Source organism: Pholis gunnellus (assembly GCF_910591455.1).
Source record: "Pholis gunnellus genome assembly, chromosome: 17".
In the NCBI taxonomy this organism is placed as follows: Eukaryota; Metazoa; Chordata; class Actinopteri; order Perciformes; family Pholidae; genus Pholis; species Pholis gunnellus.
Window position 1 is genome coordinate 14,815,890 of NC_136544.1, and position 19,981 is coordinate 14,835,870.

General features: G+C 42.3%; 2 protein-coding genes across 3 annotated transcripts; one reads left to right on the plus strand and one right to left on the minus strand.

The window, feature by feature from the left end:
• Positions 1-4,861: 4,861 nt before the first annotated feature.
• On the minus strand, positions 4,862-10,425 carry ankrd40 (ankyrin repeat domain 40). Its single transcript, XM_079178202.1, has 5 exons — positions 10,041-10,425; positions 9,117-9,265; positions 8,304-8,942; positions 7,677-7,858; positions 4,862-7,458 (listed from the first exon to the last, which is right to left on the minus strand). The coding sequence occupies exons 1-5, from the start codon at positions 10,172-10,174 to the stop codon at positions 7,315-7,317; spliced, it is 1,248 nt and encodes a 415-aa protein (XP_079034328.1). The 5' UTR covers positions 10,175-10,425; the 3' UTR covers positions 4,862-7,314.
• A 2,126-nt stretch (positions 10,426-12,551) lies between these two features.
• Positions 12,552-18,591, plus strand: luc7l3 (LUC7-like 3 pre-mRNA splicing factor). Of its 2 annotated transcripts, XM_079177151.1 has the most exons (11): positions 12,552-12,755; positions 13,252-13,321; positions 13,649-13,688; positions 13,775-13,919; positions 14,044-14,118; positions 14,390-14,494; positions 14,745-14,906; positions 15,168-15,529; positions 15,809-16,005; positions 16,183-16,400; positions 17,973-18,591. In XM_079177151.1, the coding sequence occupies exons 1-10, from the start codon at positions 12,657-12,659 to the stop codon at positions 16,365-16,367; spliced, it is 1,440 nt and encodes a 479-aa protein (XP_079033277.1). In that variant the 5' UTR covers positions 12,552-12,656; the 3' UTR covers positions 16,368-16,400; positions 17,973-18,591. The 2 variants fall into 2 exon arrangements, with proteins under 2 accessions (XP_079033277.1, XP_079033276.1); XM_079177150.1 differs by having other exon boundaries at positions 16,183-18,591.
• The last annotated feature ends 1,390 nt before the right edge of the window (positions 18,592-19,981 follow it).

Genomic DNA, 19,981 nt, shown 5'->3' on the forward strand with positions numbered 1-19,981 from the left:
GTCCGACGCGTAACACAACGGACGTTAAAAAAAAAATCTTGAAAATGTAAGTTTAACAACGACTGTAAAGTTTTGTGGAAAAATAGTCTGTAAACTCTCCTCGAGCTGTCGCGTTATTAGTTCCTAACCACTGGAATCAGATGCTGCACAAAAGCAGCGAAATAGGAGCGTGCGGGACCGGTCTCGATGTGGAGAGCTCTCCAGGTTAGACGCTCGACGTTTAATAGTAGCGAGAGATTAGTGCTGCGGTGAGCAAACCCACTTAAGATCTAACTACATGAATTACAGTGACATGTCTAGTCGGGCAGCAAATCCCAGCTGAGTTACAGTTATGATCAACTTAATTAAAGGGGAAAAAAAAGTTTGCAGGCGCTGTTTGATAAAGGACTGGCGAGACACCTGTGCGTAAGTCGCTGCTGCCTTAACCCTTAGCTTGCAAAGGAGAAAGAGATATGCAGCAATGACTCTAAAAACTAGGTTAACACCTTCACACATTTAAATAATAGGTGTAAAGGTACTAAACAGAATCTTGGGGGGAAAAAACACCGTATTGTGCAGTTATAAACTGTTTCTTACAATTTATCAAATATTTATTATTGTGTAGCATTTCAAAATAGGAAGATGCTTTGGATATGTTTGACCTAAATTATCTGTTTTGTCATATGCACCAAATTAAAGCAGCACTGTGTGACAATACTGTGCACTATAATACTGCATTAAAATGCAGCACTGTTTACTGTAAAATCCCTGAAGACCATATTGACAAAACGTTCATGTCCAGAAGATGGCACCAAACTCAGTGTCTTGTAGCTTTTTGTAGATCCTATTCTGGTTTCACTTCTGAGCACAAAGTGAACCAAAAAGGTCCATTTAACCTGAGGAGATTTGTGGTTTCCCTCCGCCTCCTCTTTTTCTCTAAAGGTTTCTGTACCTCAAAAACTCCATGACCAACAACAGCAAATCTTTCCAGATATGTGATAACAGTTATACTTGAGCACCAGGTGATGGTGCCATGAAGCCACTTCTGTGTTTTGGCCAGTAATAAGCTGCTTGTTGATCATGATCTACATGTCTCTGTAGCTGAGTATGCCAAACGTCCCAGTTTGTGTTCAATACTCCATCACACAGATGGAATATTAAGTTGTATCAATAAACAAAAAAAAGTCCTTTCTCCAACTACCACACCCACCCACTTGGGTTAAGTTAATCAGAAAATCCTGTCTACATGCCATTTCATATTTAAAGCATTTTCAATGTTGGAATATGATGTAGCGTCGTTAGTGACAAGACTGAAATGAAAGAGATGATGCTGGGCATATTGCAATCAACAAGCTCAAGCTATCACAATATTGACATCTAAGAAGTCACAAGTAGTACAGACAGCTTGGCCGGGTCTTCACAACATGATATATGTTGAGAAAACTCGGTTTGTTCCATGAAAGCCAATTCTAGGAAGTGTTGCAGAAATGGGGGCTTCAAAACAAAAGAAGTAGGCTGGTGGTCTGTTTGGTTGTGAACATGAAGAGAAGAAAGGATCATGATACAGTTCCAGTGACACAGCCTAATAGTGACTAGGAACACCATTAAACTCACGTTAAAAAGCTGGTCTATATGTATCTTTAGATGAACAAAATATCCAACATTTGTCTCTGTGTGTGTGAGTATGGAGTGCTTCCCAGGCTGAGTCCCTGCTGAGCCCAAAGAGGCCCAGTGCGCTCCAGGCCGAACCCTGCAGTCTTAGTCTGGTCTGAGTCTGCGAGCCCTCTCTAAAAACATGCACACACACACACACGCAAACACACTCACATGCATGCACATAAAGCCTAAGTAAATATTGACTATAGTAAAGAAACAGTGATTATCTAACTGGCGATAAGAACGATCACTTACAGCAAATTGATTGTACGAATTATATACTACCCATTTTACGCACATACACGTATGTGCATGCTCTCTATTTCATGCAAATGCACAAACACAGTGAAGCTGTGTTTTCAGTGTCTACCCACCCACCCACCCCTAACCTTTACCCCTCAAGATCCTGCATTCCCAGCATAGCCAGCACTGGGGCTACAGGGCATGTCAATATATTGAATAAAGCCTCATGGTGGACCCCATGCAGGGCGCCCCGACCGTCTATCTGCCTTCAGCGTATGTATTGTCTGCAAACAGACCTTGACTTTGACCCTCTCTGTGCACACTCACCATCTTTCTGAGACCAGATCAAAACAGCTTTGCAACTCAAGGAATGTCTCCCATTTATTTTTCATTCTCTTGCAATATGTAGATTAGTGGTTAAAAGGCGCCGTAAAGCTTCCAGATCCTGGTGCTTGCAAATACTTTATCACAATCATGTTATCCTCAGTAACTGCAAACATCCACTGACAAAAGCATAAAATCAATATTTTAATCAAACAATATAAATTGTAAGTGTTCAAATAATTTGCCGTAATGATCTTTGCCGATCAGGGATGAAGCTACGCTGGTAGAATAACCGGCAGCCATTGGATGGTATTTCACCTTGAAACCACAATCTCTGACACAGACTGTAAAGACTGTCAACCGTCTACTGACGCCAGAAGTTTATACCAGAGTTCAGTGTAAAACAGTAGCCTACAATGTTTGGTTATAGTACTTTTGGTTTTGTACGGATTAAACAAGAGACATAACATGTTAGCTGATGGGCTTTAGATATCTACACACCAGCTGACCAGACTAGCTGTTCCCCCTTGTTCCCCATGTTTGATGTGTTTTATTGTGATGTCTGGTCTAGATGCAGCAACTTTTCCTTTCTCCAAAACCATGGGACTCAATAAAGTAACCTTAGCATTTATGCTATGCTAAGCTAACAGGGTGCTGGCTGGAGCCTCATATTGAACAGACGGTTAAGAGCCTCAATCCTCTCATACAACTCTCCGCCAGAAGGCAAAGGAGCATATTTCCACTATTCCTTTATTCATTTGCTGTATGTGGGCCTGTACAGCTCAAGCTGAATGAGATGGCAGACACACTCCATTTATAAGATGACCCTGGCATTTCACTTTTCTTTCTTCCAAATCACTCAGCGGCAGAGATCACTCACAGGGTCCCACAGTTTGTTGGGTATAAACAGTATATACATATATGCTGTATATATATATAAGCTACTGTAAATCACCATTAATCTCTCAGTGGCTTTACAGTGTCATGCATGCATTTGTGTCACAAATAAGCAGCTCTGTATATTGGCTTTGTGTATTACGCCTGTTAGAGACAGGCACATATTGTACCACGGCCATAGTATAAGCACATCGACCAAGGCACGTACCTGTGAGTAACGTCGCCTTGTGCCTCCATGTCTAAAATGCTCTTAGGGGTTCTTGACCATGCAGGTCCACAGGGTCTCTTGCCCATGACTGAGTCCTGGGAAGCTGGTTCAAAAACAATGAAGGTGTTATGACTGTTCATACTAAGCTTATTATGAGTGTCTTACTCCAGAACAAAGGAGAGAGACACGTCCAGCCACAGCAGGGCCCTAAGCTGATTCCTCAGCCCCAGTCTAGACACACAGCACAACATGGACAGACATGCAGGCATACATGCGCAGATCCACGGGGGTCCACCACAATGTATATATCCTGATTGCCATACATTCTTGTGTCCCTATATTTAGGTTGCACACACACACATTTAACTTTCTCAACGCCATTCCGCTCAGATTATGCAATATTTGTTCTCTCCAGATTGCAGCGTCTGAACATCTGCTCACCGCATGAACACTATTGTATTCATTTCACTGAAGAGGTTAACGGTTTCTAGCGTGTCAGTATGACCATAACTTAGGTGTTGTTTATGTTCTTTAAATCAGAAAGGGAACATAACAAAATGTCTCGTTTTTTTAAGTTCAAAACATGTACCACATTGGCTCGTTGCACAAATACAGGTCAAAAGTGAAAAACCACAGCTGGACGGCACAATGCTGACCTTTGAAATATGGAACATTTCCAGAAATGCGTATTACTAGTGTTAATAATGGACCTATTAACTGGTAATAATATGAAATGTTAAATTGTTGTTGAAAGGAAGTCTTTACCAATCAGCTAAAATGTGTATCTGCAGCAAATAATGTGGTTGGATTCTTCATCAGTTATATATTTAAGTAAATAGGATATTTCAAAAACTATTATTCAGGGTTATGGTTTATTAGTCAGTGTGCAGGTTGGACCTTTATAAAAGGTGTGCAATTTTCACTTATTATTTTTTATTCAGGTGAAATCTTTAATGGCTAGAAAAATGTACTTTCAAGCAGACCAAATCATAAAAATGAAGACAATTTTCTTCAAACAGAATCACTGTTAGTTCAGATACTACATGTGGACCTGAATGATAGCTCTTATTAAAGAGCTTGAGCACTGAAGGTGCATCTTCTGGCTTCTACAGAGACATCCTGACAGCGGGGTTTTCGGTATAAACATAAAACATGGACCAGTATTTAAGCAGCAAGTTTTAAAATATGTTTTATATTCAATTAAATCCAAGCAAAAAAAGCAGAAAAAAAAAAAAGCTATCCTCTTATTATGAATTCAAGTGGCAATACCGATGTGGCTGATGCCAATATGTGCTCTTCTGCTCCCTCTACTGGCTGTTGGTTTAAAGATACATCTCAATGAGTTATTGGGGAGTGTACCTTAACATCCACACATGCAGGTACAAACAAAGGAAGACCTGCAGCAAAAACCAGACAAAACATGTAACTGCTCCCTTAATTTATAGTGAGCATTAAGATAGCTACTCAAGCTCATTACATCAAAAGTTACTTCAATTAGTCAGATGGACATAATGTGAATTTAGAAGACGAGGTCAGAGAGAAAGAGGGAAGTAATTCACCATGCTTTATCAAAGAACACACACACAGGTCTCCAGAACGAAAGAAGTCAAACAGTGAAGATCGTTTCTACGAGTGCACAGGACGCACTGTATATAAAAATATCAGACTCTGAATGCATAGGTTAAGTCAAACTGTATTCTGCGTTTTCTAGAACAATAAGCAACTCAACAAATACAATGTTAGTTATCTGCTTTCCACAGAACCAAAGGAGATCCTATAAAAAAACCATTTTCAAAACATACTGCTCTCACTCACCCAGGACACCATAAGGCCAGGGGGATGTTCTCTCCACACACAGTCCCAAACTCCTGCTTTAAACATGTGGCACAACTTAATAAAGCATTTAACATAGCTGGGAACAGAAAAATAAGCACTCTTGGTAGTCCTTTCTTCTCACAGCAAACCTTTCTGGAAACCTACTCCACCACATTGCACTTTGCTTCAACAGCAGCGTCCCAGGACTTTTCATCCCATAAGCTGAACTCTTTCTCGCTCTACGTTAAGACTTTTTGACACAAACACAACAGGCCTACCTGGTTAAAAGAAAGAATACAAAATATATCTGAAAAACATACAAATGCAGTAAGAGCGTCAGGTGTACATTTCGACAGTAAACAGTTACCACTGGGTAAGGAACTTTCTGATTGTAGGAGATGTGTAGTGGCCGCCTACTGCACTGCTGAAAAGTAAAGGAGCCCCAGCATTGAGAACTTTAAAAAGGGAACACAAAGTGTTGATGAAAGCAGCATGAACCGTCCCGACACAACATGGCTGTGCCTCTTGACCTGTTAAAACTCTTAATGTACAGCACAAGAATGTTTGTCAGTGTAGTCATCTCGTCAGTCTCCATTTAAGTCCAACAGCAACACTTCTGATTAAGCAACCGAAAAGAAAGAATTTACATTAAAAAACGGCTTAAATTAAAAAAAAAGAACTGAGGCCATATATGGATATTTTAAAGAAATCTAGTCACCATATAGACAGCCTTAGTTGACACACGGCAACCAAAATAATAATTAGAAATAATCATTAATAAGAATTTCCGTCAGTGCTGGAAGAACAAGGACGCGCTCAATCATAAAATCAAGCGTCACATACACAGACCATCATGCCGTTTGCTGAATCTTATTTCTTTCCTCTTCACTTCACGACTCTAACAAGGCTGCATTCTCCTCTGAAGCAGTGATAGTTTATCCTGCAGTTAGTATCTTTGCTGGCTAGATTAGTTTTTGGTTTTGATTCTAATCACAGTTAAACAGAGTGACAGCAACTGAAATGAACTCACACACACACACACACACACACACACACCCACACACACGCAAAACCTTTACCAGGACTCAAGCCTCGCCACTCTAAAGCGCATTGGTCTCGCTCCGTTAGTAGGAATCAATATAAATCAAACAATAAAAATAAATACTTCACAGTTGACAGTTTTTTTAAGTATTCTGCTGACTGAACCTAATAGCACAACCTGCAGACAGAAGTGCGGATGCACTGTAGAAAAAAAAAAAAAAAAATGAGTTGCTGCACATTTATCTCCTAGGTATAAATTTGTGTCCGACATGAAAAGAGAACAATTCAAACAAAACCAATTATTTTGGTTCCACAGTGACTGAATGATTTAAACATGGAGGGGAACCAGTACTGCTCCTCAAATGTGTCCATCCTTGTGTGGATACAGATGACAGCAGACTGTATGTATAGAAGTACTATTAGTCCAAAGATACCGTCATCTCACCTGGTGAGAGATTACCTCCACCTTAGAATTAGTATGTGATTCCCTCTGCAGGAAAGACACTAAGGTTTATGCCTACAGCATGTATGAAAGTGTGTATGCCAGCTAGAACATCTGAGAAACACTCTACGCGCCAATTTCCTAGAAATTCAAGTTGCTGTGTGCAAGTCCAACTTGTCCTACTCTGAGGACCGGCGATGAACTTAGTGGCAAGAGTCACGTAAATCCTTCCTGTCGTCCTCTGCTCTTTGACTCATCAGATCAGGTCTTTTCCTCTATGACCACAGTCTGTACGGGGACGTGTCCCAATGAGGCTGTTACAGAATCCCATTCAAGTCCGGTCCGTAAGGAAGACAAGCCAATGCCTCCCTCTGTTGTCCCACTGGAGCCTTGGCACAAAGTGCAGTGGGAGGAGAGCAAGAAATAAAGAAAGGAGAAAGGGGGGCCCAAATACTTTCGCACATAATCGAGGACACCATGCATCAGTAATCGCTTACAACTGGTTGGGTACACTAAAGCGGCAGGAGGTGCCAGAGGAGGACAATAGCTACTGAACTTGAAATAACAAATCCCAGTTAGGAAATTGGCGAAACACCAAAGCTGGACAAAGCTGTTACAAGGGACCTGGGCGGGCAACTAGTTATGGTTGCTTGGAGGGCAGCTACAGAAGCCCATCGTAAGCGGGGAGACCTCCGGCTCTGTGGTAGCTCTAGTAGGTGAGGCGGGAGGCCTTCATGTTGTAGCAGGGTCTGTCTGTTAGGCCCCCAGTCCCAGAGAACAGGGACAGGCCCTCTGCTTTCTCCAACACAACCTCAAGCTCCTGAAAGTCCTGCAGCCGAGCTACGTCCTTGTCCTGGACGGAAAAAGACAGTTAAATCAATAACAACTTGAAGAAACAGTACAGAAAGCCCTTTTTGAAACGTGTCAGTTTGCTTTTAGGTCATAATAAGCGAGTGAATTTGATTTTTCTTGTGCTCGCTTAGAATAGAAAGCTCATTTTATTAATTGTGCAGCGATTACAAATGGTTTGCAGCTCATAGGGCCACCATACTGTATTTTTCTCTACCATACCTTTCTCAGCATGGTGTTCGGCAGCTTGCGGATCTTCTCCACGTGCTCGGTGCTGATATCCAACTCTCGGCAACAGACCCTAAGAAGGGAGCGATAGGTGAGCTCCTGGCGGTCCAGCTCCACCTCAATGAAGTCGTTCTCCCGAGTGTTGGGGTTCTGGATACGCACCTTCAGCACCAACTCTAGAGGAAAGGACCAGAGCAACACCTCTTCTTTAACAAAGATCTTAAATAAGATGATGGACGCAGCCAAAAAGGTAAAAGTCGCTGTGGAAGATAGTTTTTGCTCGTGAGCCTGTGAGAACATCCACTGACAACCATTTCTGGTTTGACAAGGTGGCTGCCAGCACACACAAAGAGATTGCTGTCAGGTCGGTGCTCTTATTTTTAGAAGGTTTTTTTTACTCTAATGAGCACAAAGCCTGAAGGAGTGTTTAGTCACTGTACGTCATTGGAGTCAATGACAAAAACATTGTTTTGCCTTTCTGTTTGTGAACATATAAAGTGTTGATTACCGTCATTTAGAGGTGCTGGTTGGCGTAGAGCCAGGCTAACAGCTGTTTACCCGTGGCTCGAGTATGAAGCAAAGCTCGTCATCGTAACACAATGCAACTGATAACTCTCTCACCTTGCACGTTGACAGGGAAGGTGCTGGTGAAGAAGAAAGGCTGGAAGGCCGCCATGGGCCCACCGGCCTGGCCGTAGCTCAGCTGCTGTGGGATGGACTGCTGCCTGCTCATAGTTGGGTTAGCGTTGGCCCCCGGGGCCTGGACCTGGCTCCCACTGCTGCTGGCCAAGCTGGGGCTGGGCGAGGCCAACGGCGGCGAGCACACGGTGCCGTTTTGTGCCACCGCATGCGGGTAGTCGGCATGGTTGACGAGGTGCGGCTCGACCGACAGGTCCATGGGCACCGTGCAGTTAACGGCAGCGTGGTGGTGGGACGAGGCCGGGCTGGGCGACACGCCATTTTGCTCAGTCACAGGGATGAGATCCCCGTGGGCTGGGCTGTGGGTGGAGGGGTTTGGGGGAGATGTGGGGCCGTCACAGAACAGGCTCTGGGTTTTGTGAGGCTCGTGAGTCGGGGAGAGGGAGGGTGAATCGCTGTGCGTGTCCTCCGCGTCTTCTCCAGAACCATTCTGTGTAAGGTGCCGTGCCAGGATGATCTCTGATTTATCCATCTTGGAATACATGAAGGCCGGGTTAGACAGGTAGTTGGGGATGATTGGCAACTCGGGCTCCTTGACTTCAGGCACGTCCTCCACTTCAACTGCAGTAATAATGTGCATAAAAAAAAAAACATGAACAGCCGTTCACTTATAACCATCAACACCTGAAGTTATAATCTCTACATTACATCAACAGATAAATCACACGCAAGTAACAACAAATTACTTCTATAATGATGTGACAGAAACAAGTGGGAAGGAAATGTGTAGCTCACCTCCTAAAAGCCGTTTGATCTCCGGCTTGGATGTAAGTTGCGAGGCCAACTCATCCTTAGCCGTGAGGATTTCTTTGTCTGCTCCATAACTGAGTAAGTAGGACACTATGTGCTTATGGTTCCTCTTGCATGCCCAGTGCAGGCAGGTCCTGTATGGTGAGATTATTGGAGAGGGGACAAAGTTTAGTGAACCAAAACGTCCATATACTGATAAAATGACATTAAATATAATATATATATATATATATATATATATATATATATATATATATATATATATATATATATAAGATGGTGCCGGTCTAAACTGGAGTTCAGACTGACATTCATATAGTTCCACCTATTATCACACAGGCTGAGTATTGAACTAGGAAGTCAGGAGCCAAACACACCACCTAAACAGCGGAGAATCACAATGTTTTACAATCATTTTATCTACACCTTGAAAGAAACGTCCTGCATATGGAAGATAGTTTGGACCTAATATCCTAATACGTAATCCTGGCATGCTGTTGTGTTTGTTTATAGTGTGTTATTTAATCAAATCAGTGGCAATGAGAACAAGTTTAGCAGGTTCCCGACTGGAGCAATGATGTGCCAATTCACATCGTATTAAACTTCACAGTGACCGCTGATTTACTTGACTAGAATAATGGCACTTTATATTTCAAACCATCCCAAAATACTAGGTAGTAGAGCGTGTATTACTGTTTGAATAGACAAGTTAAAAAGTTGCATGTCCAGCTAACTAAGCCGTGCTCTGCCTAATAAGATGACCCTGCTTAGCTGTAATCCCTGCCACAACGCACTTGGCTGCACTGAACTTTTCAATAAGCGTTATTAACAGATCTGTGCAGCAAACCAACACTTGTCATCTTGCTCGTTAACGCGGTGGAGACATGGTGTACTCGTCCAAACACTCACCAGCCGTTTATTTCGTTCTGAGAGTTTACATTTACTCCACTCTCCACCAATGTCTGCACTTCGTCGATGTCCCCGATGGCAGACGCCTCTCTCAGCCGCTCCTGTAATTCTTTATCCAACGAGGTGGTGGACATTTTGACACAGGCAACTAGCGCTGCGAGACCATAGGATACACAACAGCCGGTCGGATTGAGTTGTCAAGTGCAGTCGGCCGACAATTCTTCCCACCGATGGCACACACGTCCACTAGAGATACGCTTGCCAGCTAGCATTAGCTACCCCGGCTAACCTTACCTACTGGCTTAGCTTAGCGAGGTGCTAGCAGTCTTTGGTGCTAGCTTGTGGCAGCAAATCGCTTCGGCTAATGCGACTTCGTGTTGGATCTTTGGCGTTTACACTGCAGGTTCCGCCCTTTCGCCATTTATCTCTGTTGTTAAATCTCGTTATAGTGCCACTGCCAACACTCAGTGCACTCATTCAATGTATCAGCGGTATCAGAGCTCCGTCATTGGGCTGCAGAAAACACCACCGCCTCATCGGGGGACATCTTTAGATGTAACAACAGTGGGCACACATGTGTGTTCCCCTCTGAATACTTTCAGTTATCTGACACTTAACTTTATGTAAAAAAAAAAGAAAAAGTGACATTATCCTAAATAAATAACCCTGTGAATAAAAGGGGAAATCACTGTTAATACCACACACTTGCAACTCGGTAACCATGCAACCAGTGGGTAACAACAAAATTTCCCCTCCAGACCACATCAAATATGTTTTTCTAAATTCTGAATGTACGTAAAGGACACGGGATAATAATACATATCTGAGTACCCTCTAATCAGGACCACTTGAAAGAAAACAAAAGTGAACATGATCCATCTTTACTGATAATTAGTTTCAATTGGGTCAGTTTTTTTCTGTTTATTTTGAAAGTAATAACCGGAAGTGGTGGTTTGTTGGTCGCACTGGTTTTCAAAAAGAAAAACTATATTAAAATTATAGAACAGTTTAGGTGTTGCCACTTAACTTTATGTACACCATGTGACATTATCCAGTCCACAGTCTTTGTCGCTGAATAAATAACCCTGAGAAATAAAATGTGAAATCACTGTTAATACCACACACTTGTTATCGGCAACCATGCAACCAGTGGGTAACAACATTTCCCGTCCAGACCAGATACAATATGTTTTTCTGAATACTGAATGTAAGTAAATGACACGGGATATGATGTGATATGACACATATCTTTATTATTACCATGGATGAATGTGGAGTTGTGTACTCTCTAGTTTTTTGATAGTTTCAATTGCTTCAGTTTTTCAGTTTATTTTGAAAGTAATCACCGGAAGTGGTAGTTTGTTTGTAGCACTGGTCTCCAAAAAGGAAAATGATACACTGTTAAAACGGTAAAACAGTTAATTGATTATAACCTAAACTTATGGTTTTATTTGTATTAATGATAACGATTGAACTTGTATTAACAGTTACTAGTCCTATTATTTCAATATTGTGTTGCATTTCCTGAATATGACCACTAGAGGGCAGTGAACACACTCTGCTGTAAACATAACTGTCACTTCAGCTTCATAGACACAATATGATCAAACATAACTCTGAATACCTTTATAGAACCGTTATACCTGTATTATGCCCACTGATGAATGTGGATGTTTAGTGGGTTACTGTGAGAAATTATGACATATTAATACTTCTGGTATATACTTTCAAAATACAGACAACAAACTGACACAATTAGATTTGAATAAACATAAACTAACTAAAAGATTATCTTTACACTTTGTTTAATAATCAATACAAGGTGCACCAAAACAAAGCCTTCAAAGTATTTATATTGAGGTTTCAGTGCCGTCCAGTGGTCAGAGTGAATAAATGCACCTCATTCAATTTGTCAATTCAGCTTCTGTGCACACGCGTACTACACTACACTACACATTGAATACATTTAAAATACTGTCTCCAAACTAAGGCGTAAAAAGCAGGTGAAAGAAATGGTCATGGAGTGATCATATTACTTGTAAAATACAATCATGTGGGCTCGTGAAGCTAGCCCTAGTGCTGTTCCACACTGCGACCACTAGAGGGCGTTACCGCCATCAAAGCTTTAGCTACAAGGCGGTTTTAGAGTATTAGAACATCGACTGCCCTCTAGTGGACACGGTGAGGAACTGCAAGATATTAATTCGTCAAGTCAGCCTCAATGCAGCCATAACGGCATACCACTACTTCCTGTGAACAATTTCAAAATACAGCAATTGGGTAATTTCGTAATTCAATTTTCAATTTTGAAAAGTTGAACTCTATAATAACTACAACCATCCCTTTTTGCAGGAGTTTAAAATGACAAGAAACTGTATCGAGTCATCTATTGTCTAATCTACACTCCGGTGCAGAAGGTGGCGGCAATGCACCAATACGCTTGAAACCAGAAGAAGAAGAAGAAGAACGGAGATGACGTGCCTCTCGTTAAACGGCTCTTTATGGGTAGAACCATAAACGGGCGGCGTTGTTACAGCATCTGCCATTTTGATTAGAAATAACTACTTCAGTAGATATCGTAGTACTTTACATTAAGACTACATTCTTGTAGGCAAAATGCTTTCAGCAGCCCAGTTACTCGATGAGTTAATGGGCCGAGATAGAAATTTGGCCCCTGACGAGAAGCGATGCAACGTGCGATGGGACGACGAGACCGTAAGTTAGCATTCTAGCTAACGTTAGCCTAGCCAATTCGATAAGCTATCAAACAGTTAAGCTAGCAAATATGTATTTTTATAGTATGTGGGAGTTGGCTCAATTAAGGTATCTGTCAACAGTCCGGATCTCAATGATAACGCACGAAATTGGTTGCGTTAGCTGGCAGAGTGTCATCTAGGCACGCGCGCTAGTACAATTAGCACCAGTGTCAGCTAATGCTAATAGCATTTTATTGGCTTACAATGCGGCTTGCAACGTTGTGGATTCCATTGGGGTTACCCTGTTGTTCGCTTTGAGTAAGGGTTAATGTTTAACTGATAACATGAGACGCGGGTAAGCACGAGGTAGTGTTAAATCCACTTAAGCAATGACCTGATGCTGATTTGTTCCCCTTTTAGCATAGAAATGCAATGGCCTGAACTGATGTAATAACTCTGTCGTTAGGAGAGAGTCTGTAGTAACGTTGGTATTGCGTTGCTCTGTCCTCTTACAGAAGGTATGTCGGTACTACCTGTGCGGCTTCTGCCCGGCTGAGCTATTCACAAACACCCGCTCTGACTTAGGTAAGTTAAGAACATGTTGATATAAATGTTTTAAAGGAGTACTTCAAACTTTTAAATTACCATTTGTGTGTATGTATTTAAGCCTACTCGCCACGTAATAATTTTAATTTTTAAAGAATACTTTGTTTTTCTAGCAAAAATACTACCAAATACACGTTTACAAACTCTCACAACTGGAATAATTTCAACATGCATTTTTGACAAAATCAAACCATTTAAAACACGCCTGTCATGTTAAGGGTGAAGTATTCCTTTTTAATAGAGCAATAGTTTAAAAGTCTTCCATATTAGAAGATAATGACCTTTTTATTTGCAATTCTTTTCCAGGCCCTTGTGAGAAAATCCACGATGAGAATCTTAGAATAACGTAAGTTCTGATTGCGCTTTCTCACGTAACTTGTGTGCGTCTTGGTGTTTCCACACGATAACCTGCTTCTGTCCCGCTGTGTCCAGCTATGAGAAAAGCTCTCGCTTCATGAAGGAGGGCTATGAGCGCGACTTCCTGCGCTATCTGCAGTCGCTCCTGGCAGAGGTGGAGCGGCGGATTCGCAGAGGGCACGCCCGCCTTGCACTTTCCCAGGCCCAGCAGAACGCAGGGGTTTGTGCTCTTTCATTATCACTTTATCGATTTTTTTTTTAAGAATACATCTTTTTTTTGTCATCCAACAGTGACGTGGCCTGTGTGTTTTACCTGAGAGACATTGTATTTTTTTTTCCTTCAGGGTCCCGGTCCATCAGGAAAGAATGAGGAGAAGGGACAGGTTCTAACAGAGAAGATCGAAGACCTAGTGATGCAGGTTCGTGAAGAATATGATCAAATAAGTGACAGATGTTATTAGAATTGATTATTGCATATTAGCCATCGTCATTTGTGAAGGAACCAGGATGCACTGTAAGGTGAATATCTGTCATATAACCGTTCCCAGATTATTAAAGCTGGAATACATCATCTCTCTACAAAACCTTATTTTGAAATTATCTTATTGACGCCTCAGAAATGTATTTGTCAGAGTTATGGCACTGGGTTGTGTGTCGTGGCTGACTGGTCTCTGTTTTGCTCTTGCTCAGATTGAGGAGCTGGGGTCGGAGGGCAGAGTGGAGGAGGCCCAGGGAATGATGAAGCTGGTGGAGCAGCTGAAGGAGGAGAGGGAGCTGCTCAGCTCCACCCCCTCGGTGAGTCAGTTAACTCCACAGACGCTGCTCAGGATTATAAGCACTGCTCATGTAATATTATTGTTCTAATACAAATGATCAAAGTCAAACTAAGCTTGGCCTGAAAATGAGTCTCAGTTTCACTGACATTCAGCATCAATCGTCCTCAGTATCAAACCTGTGCACATCAGACACGCAGCTGTGCTCCTAGGCTGAACTATACTGCTTATTAGATCGTTTTATGATATAATGTTTGTACCTTTTTATCCAGACCATCGAGAGCTTTGCAGCCCAGGAGAAACAGATGGAGGTGTGTGAGGTGTGTGGGGCTTTTCTCATTGTGGGTGACGCACAGTCCCGAGTGGATGACCACCTGATGGGCAAGCAACACATGGGCTACGCCAAGATCAAATCCACCGTGGAGGAGCTCAAGGTAACAGGATTACATGCAGCGGAAGTTATTGGGTCCCTGTTACACTAGAAGAATAGAATAAACGTTCAAATGTATTATGTCAAATATCATCATGTGTTTATCAAAGCCACAATGTGTACAGAGTATTAACAGTGCTATATTCTTTTTTGAAAGTGAATGATTTCCTGGACGTTATTCCACTTTAACTATTTTCGGTTGTGCCTCTGGTTTAGAATGTACTGGTCATAATTAATTCGGGGCCTCTCGCTTATTTACCGTCAGGAGAAACTACGTCGTCGCTCAGAGGAACCCCAAGATGAAAGCCCAGCGCTCAAGAAGGACCGAGAAGACCGCGAGCGTGAAAGGGAGGAACGGGAGAAAAAGCGCAAAGAGGAGGAAGAGAAGGAGAAGGAGCGCGAGAAGGAGCGTGAAAAGGAGAAGGAGCGGGAGAAGGAGCGTGAACGGGAGAGAGACAGAGAGCGGGACCGAGACAGAGACCGGGAGAGGGACCGGAGGACTCGCCGAAGCGCCTCGAACAGCCGCCACTCCAGTCGAGCATCCGACCGGAAAAGGAGCCGATCCCGAGATCGCCGGCGGTCCAGAAGCAGAGACAAAGACAGGGAACGGGAGCGCAAACGCAGCAGGTACGGACGACTCCCTGTACCACAGTAACCAACATGTTCCTGGTGCTCTAATGACAGCAACGTGTGACCATAAAAGGACGGAGCATCAGAGTAAACATGAGTTTGACTTGTATGGTGTTATTTAGAACATTCTCCCACCTATTGATGTGACTCCTCAAAACAAATATGTGCACCATAACTTTGTGTGCCATTGCATAAGGAGACATGATTAAACAACAGAGTTCTCTTTTGTTTTTTACTTGTTTCCTTAATAACTTATTTCCCGCCCTGTTTTTATAGGAGCCGGGACAGAGACCGGGAGAGGAGGCGCAGCCGCGAGCGCGTTGACAGAAAGCGTCGCTCCCGCAGTCGTGAACGGAAGAAGTCGCGTAGCTCAGAGCGCAAATCTCACCGCCATCGCAGCCGCAGCAAGGACAAGGACAAGGACCGGGAGGAGAAGAGAGACCGGGACAGAGAGCGGTCATCGAAAGACAAAGGTGAGGAAATGGCGTTTGTTATTACATGTAAAATGACTCTCTTGGCCTCGAGTGTGTGCAGATTTCAAATAGACGGCACACGCTGTACAAAAACGTAACTGTACACAGCAAAAGGTTACCTTTTTGATTGGTGTGTGTGTGTGTGTGTGTGTATATAAATATCCGATGTTTTCCCAGACCGTAAGGTGACGGAGGAGAGGAGCAGCTCTAAGAAAGAGAAGCACTCTGACGGCGATGCAGCTGCCATCAAGGCTTCGTCAGAAGCAGAACTGATGGAGACGGAGGCGGCCGCCTCTGCCTCCCCTCGGCTTAACGGCCAACAAGAGCTCCTCCATTCTGAAGGTGACACTCAGTCCAATTAAAACTGATCTGATAGGACCTCAGATCAGGCTCAGGTAAGTGCGTCCTCTTCCTCGCTCCCCCCTGGCTCTCAACCCAACCCCCCCCCCCCCCTCCCTAGCCCCCCATCTCCCCTCCCTCACCCTACCTCCCCCCCTGTTTACGTTCAGTTCAATGCCTATGATTTTGTCTTATGTACTATGTGCATATATATATATCTTTATCCTGTTTTTGAATAGTGCATCATAAGTATGCACTGAAGATGAAGGACTAGGCCCGATGAGTGAGAAGAAGGTAGAAAGCAATCACACAAACCCAAGAGGGAAAGGCCAGTGTAGCCCTGAGCAAACAGGCCCGGAGGTACCCCTCGTTTGTTTCATACTTCTAGATGTACGTCTCTGTGGACAGAATGGCAGAAAACATATTCCTGCCTGTATTGACCTGTTTGTTTATTTTGTTTCTTTTTGTTTCTTTTTACTTTGAAGTAGGAAAATGAAGTAATTTAGATTTGCACTCACTATAGGAAGAAACTTCAGCCACTGTGTGTTTACATGTTGATATATATAGATCTATATATATATATATATATAGATCTATATATATATATAGATATATAAACATATGGAGATGTCTCCTGCTCACATGTAAACACACAGACATACCTTCAGCTCTAGTCAAAGGTGTATGTGGAAGAACAAGCCATTTTTGCCGTAACCATAACTCACATATAATGGGTTTGTTGTCCAGCTTACTGTGCCTGATGATGCCATGCAGTGTGTGTTTGGGGGGGGTGTCATAGCAACGGGGGCCTTACGTAACTAACTAACTGGAGGGTAGGGTTTATCAAATGAATTGCAGCTGACTTCCATACCTCACACAGCGTTGGTGTTGTGAGCGAGACCACATGAGAAAAGGGCAAATTAAAAATCATGGATACTCTGACTGTCAAACTGTGCAGGTACTCACCCCAGGTACTCCTTTCTCTACCCACATCCATTTCTGAATGCTGTTGCCTGTCAGAAAAAAAACAATTCTGTACTTCTCCACAACATGAACTTGGAAGTTTGAATGTGTATATCTTTTTATTATTGTGGTTCTTTTGTAACTTTCAAATATGTTTGGGGGGGGAAGGTCATTTTCTAGAAATATCAGTGACGCACAGACGGCCTGCTTGATGTACTTATGCAAAATGCTAAAGTTGTCACTTATGTGTAGATTTCCCCGTAGTGTTCAGGACTTAAGTTTAATGTTTCAATTGTTCGGTCATTGAATCTGCTCAAAAATATGTCTCGTGCACTTTAGCATTGGCGTAATGAATCTCAAACAGGTTTGTCACTGTTTTTAAAACATTAGGGTCTAAGGTGGTGATAGATGGATTTATCAGATACTACAGATAAAGAAACTGACAAATATTTACAATATGTTCTGGCCAAATTACATTTGTGCATTATTATTATAATTGGTGTCTGTTTATGATCTACTCTTTCCTCTGTGGCTAAATTGAGGGCTATATTTAGTGATGTAGATGCTGTTGCTCCAGTAGCAGCAGCAGTTGTTGCTCGTTGCTACAAGCACTTGTTGTGGGACCTTTACTGACATTGCATTTTGTGAACATTTTTGCTCAACAGGGGAAGCCGGGATATCTGGTGGAGGAAGAAGTGGAAGAGCGCGGCCGACCTCGTCCTGATTCTGACACTTCGCTGCTTAAAAACAAGGTGAACCACAAATGTGTAGTGGCTTATTTAAAAACATACGACCATACATGTGTAAACGAGGAGCGGGGGGGGGAAGAAAATACAATGATTTTCATGTTCCGTCACCGGTCTGTCTTTGGGCTGGATGAGGGTAGTTGTGGTTCATCTGATGTATTACTTGGTCTAGATGTCAACCAGGCGTCACTTTGAATACCAAACTTAGAGAAGTTCATTCTGAGTTTTTGTGTTATTTTGAAAGATCTTTACACATCCTCCTTGTTGACATTTAGTGAAAATGAAATAAAAAGAAAAAAAAAACAGTGCTTGTGGTTTGTTTTGGTTTGTCAGGTTCCACTTCACTCCCTGACCTTTTTTTAAGTCGGTTGAAAGCGTTTGTACGATGTTAGACTCTTTTCTCCTCACTCAGAGCTCACATTGATTGCTCTTGTCCCCTTACTGTAAAATATACTGATTTCATTTTGATCAAAAGATTTCAAAGACTGACAATTCGTTTAATTTTGCTCTGCTTTTAATGTCCATGCTGTCTCGATGAATAAACAGTAAATATTTGTCAACGTTGTTGTGTTTCTTTTCCCTCCATTGGGACTGTCCACTAGAACACAAATGTCAACGCATGTTATCTACACAAGTGTGAGACTTCAGTACGTTTGCTGTTTGAAGTTCCTCCTGTACTTTGGTCTTTCCATATACGGTTAATGTATTGTGCAATAGTTATAACACTAAAAGATCTAAGATGTTTCCGGGAACACTTCACTGAAGCAAAGCGAGATGTCTGCAAGTGAAATGCAGAAAGACTTCTCTTTACTACTAATCCGTATAATATGACAGTCACATGGTTCCAGAGGTAGATGACATATCTTTTTATTACTCGTGTCAAAGAGAGAAGCAATTGCTTTGCTTAATTTATCTTTTCTAGACACAGAGCGTAATGATCAGCATGCTGTTAGTTTGATTAAAAAAGGAAATCTAACTGCAGTATGCCTTCAAATTATACTGAATTAGTACACAACCACACAGTCATTTGGGGGTTTTGTCGATACATTTTTGAAGCGCCAGTTCAGTTTTAGATGTGCATTTAATGAGCTGATTTTTATGCTATCGGGTAAAAAATGCAGTATTTTTCCTGTTTATGAGCTACAAAAGCACCCAGTAGAGTTTCTTGATGTTGCTGAACTGGTACGTCTGTGTATATGCACTGAGTTCACCCCTCCAGCTTGTTGCTTATTCCTGTCCTCTTGTAATTGAGCGAGAGTGATGCAGAAGTGTCCTGTTCCTGCCAACTAGTAAGCAAGACGTGGATGCAAATGGTGAAGTGTATCCTGGCTGAAAGCCACCTGCCTTGATTACATTTCCATTAATCAGCAATTGTAGAGCTTCTTGCTCATTAATGCTCGACACTTAAATGTGATGTCTTGCTGAAAAAGTCAAAGGATGCCATTGAGCTTGAAAACGGGTCCATTTCAAAATGTGTAATTTGTTAACCTCGACATACTTGGTATCTAAAAATGGTAATGTCGCGGCAAATCATGTCCCGGCAGAATCTAACCGTGACTTGTATCATCTTGTGCCAGTGGACTGTCGGGTACATTATGTTCAGCTCTTCATCTCACAAAAATAAGTTCCTCACCCGTACAGTGCATTCCCCGACACCGCCCACATACCAGGTCTGATGTTTCTCTTTTTTACTGACCTTTCCAAACCAGGTGCCTGTGGAGAAAGCAGTAGGAGTGTGTTGGGGTTCTTCATCTGAGTGTAATTAATAGTTACTGTAATTCACAACCCTAATTCTGCAGATTCACCACTGACTGAAATAGACTTCATAACTTGGTGTTATGAGAGGTCAAGATGGTGTGACGGATTAATAACCAATCAATCTACAGCAACATATCTCTAAATAATCTCAAGCAATAAAGGACGCAAGA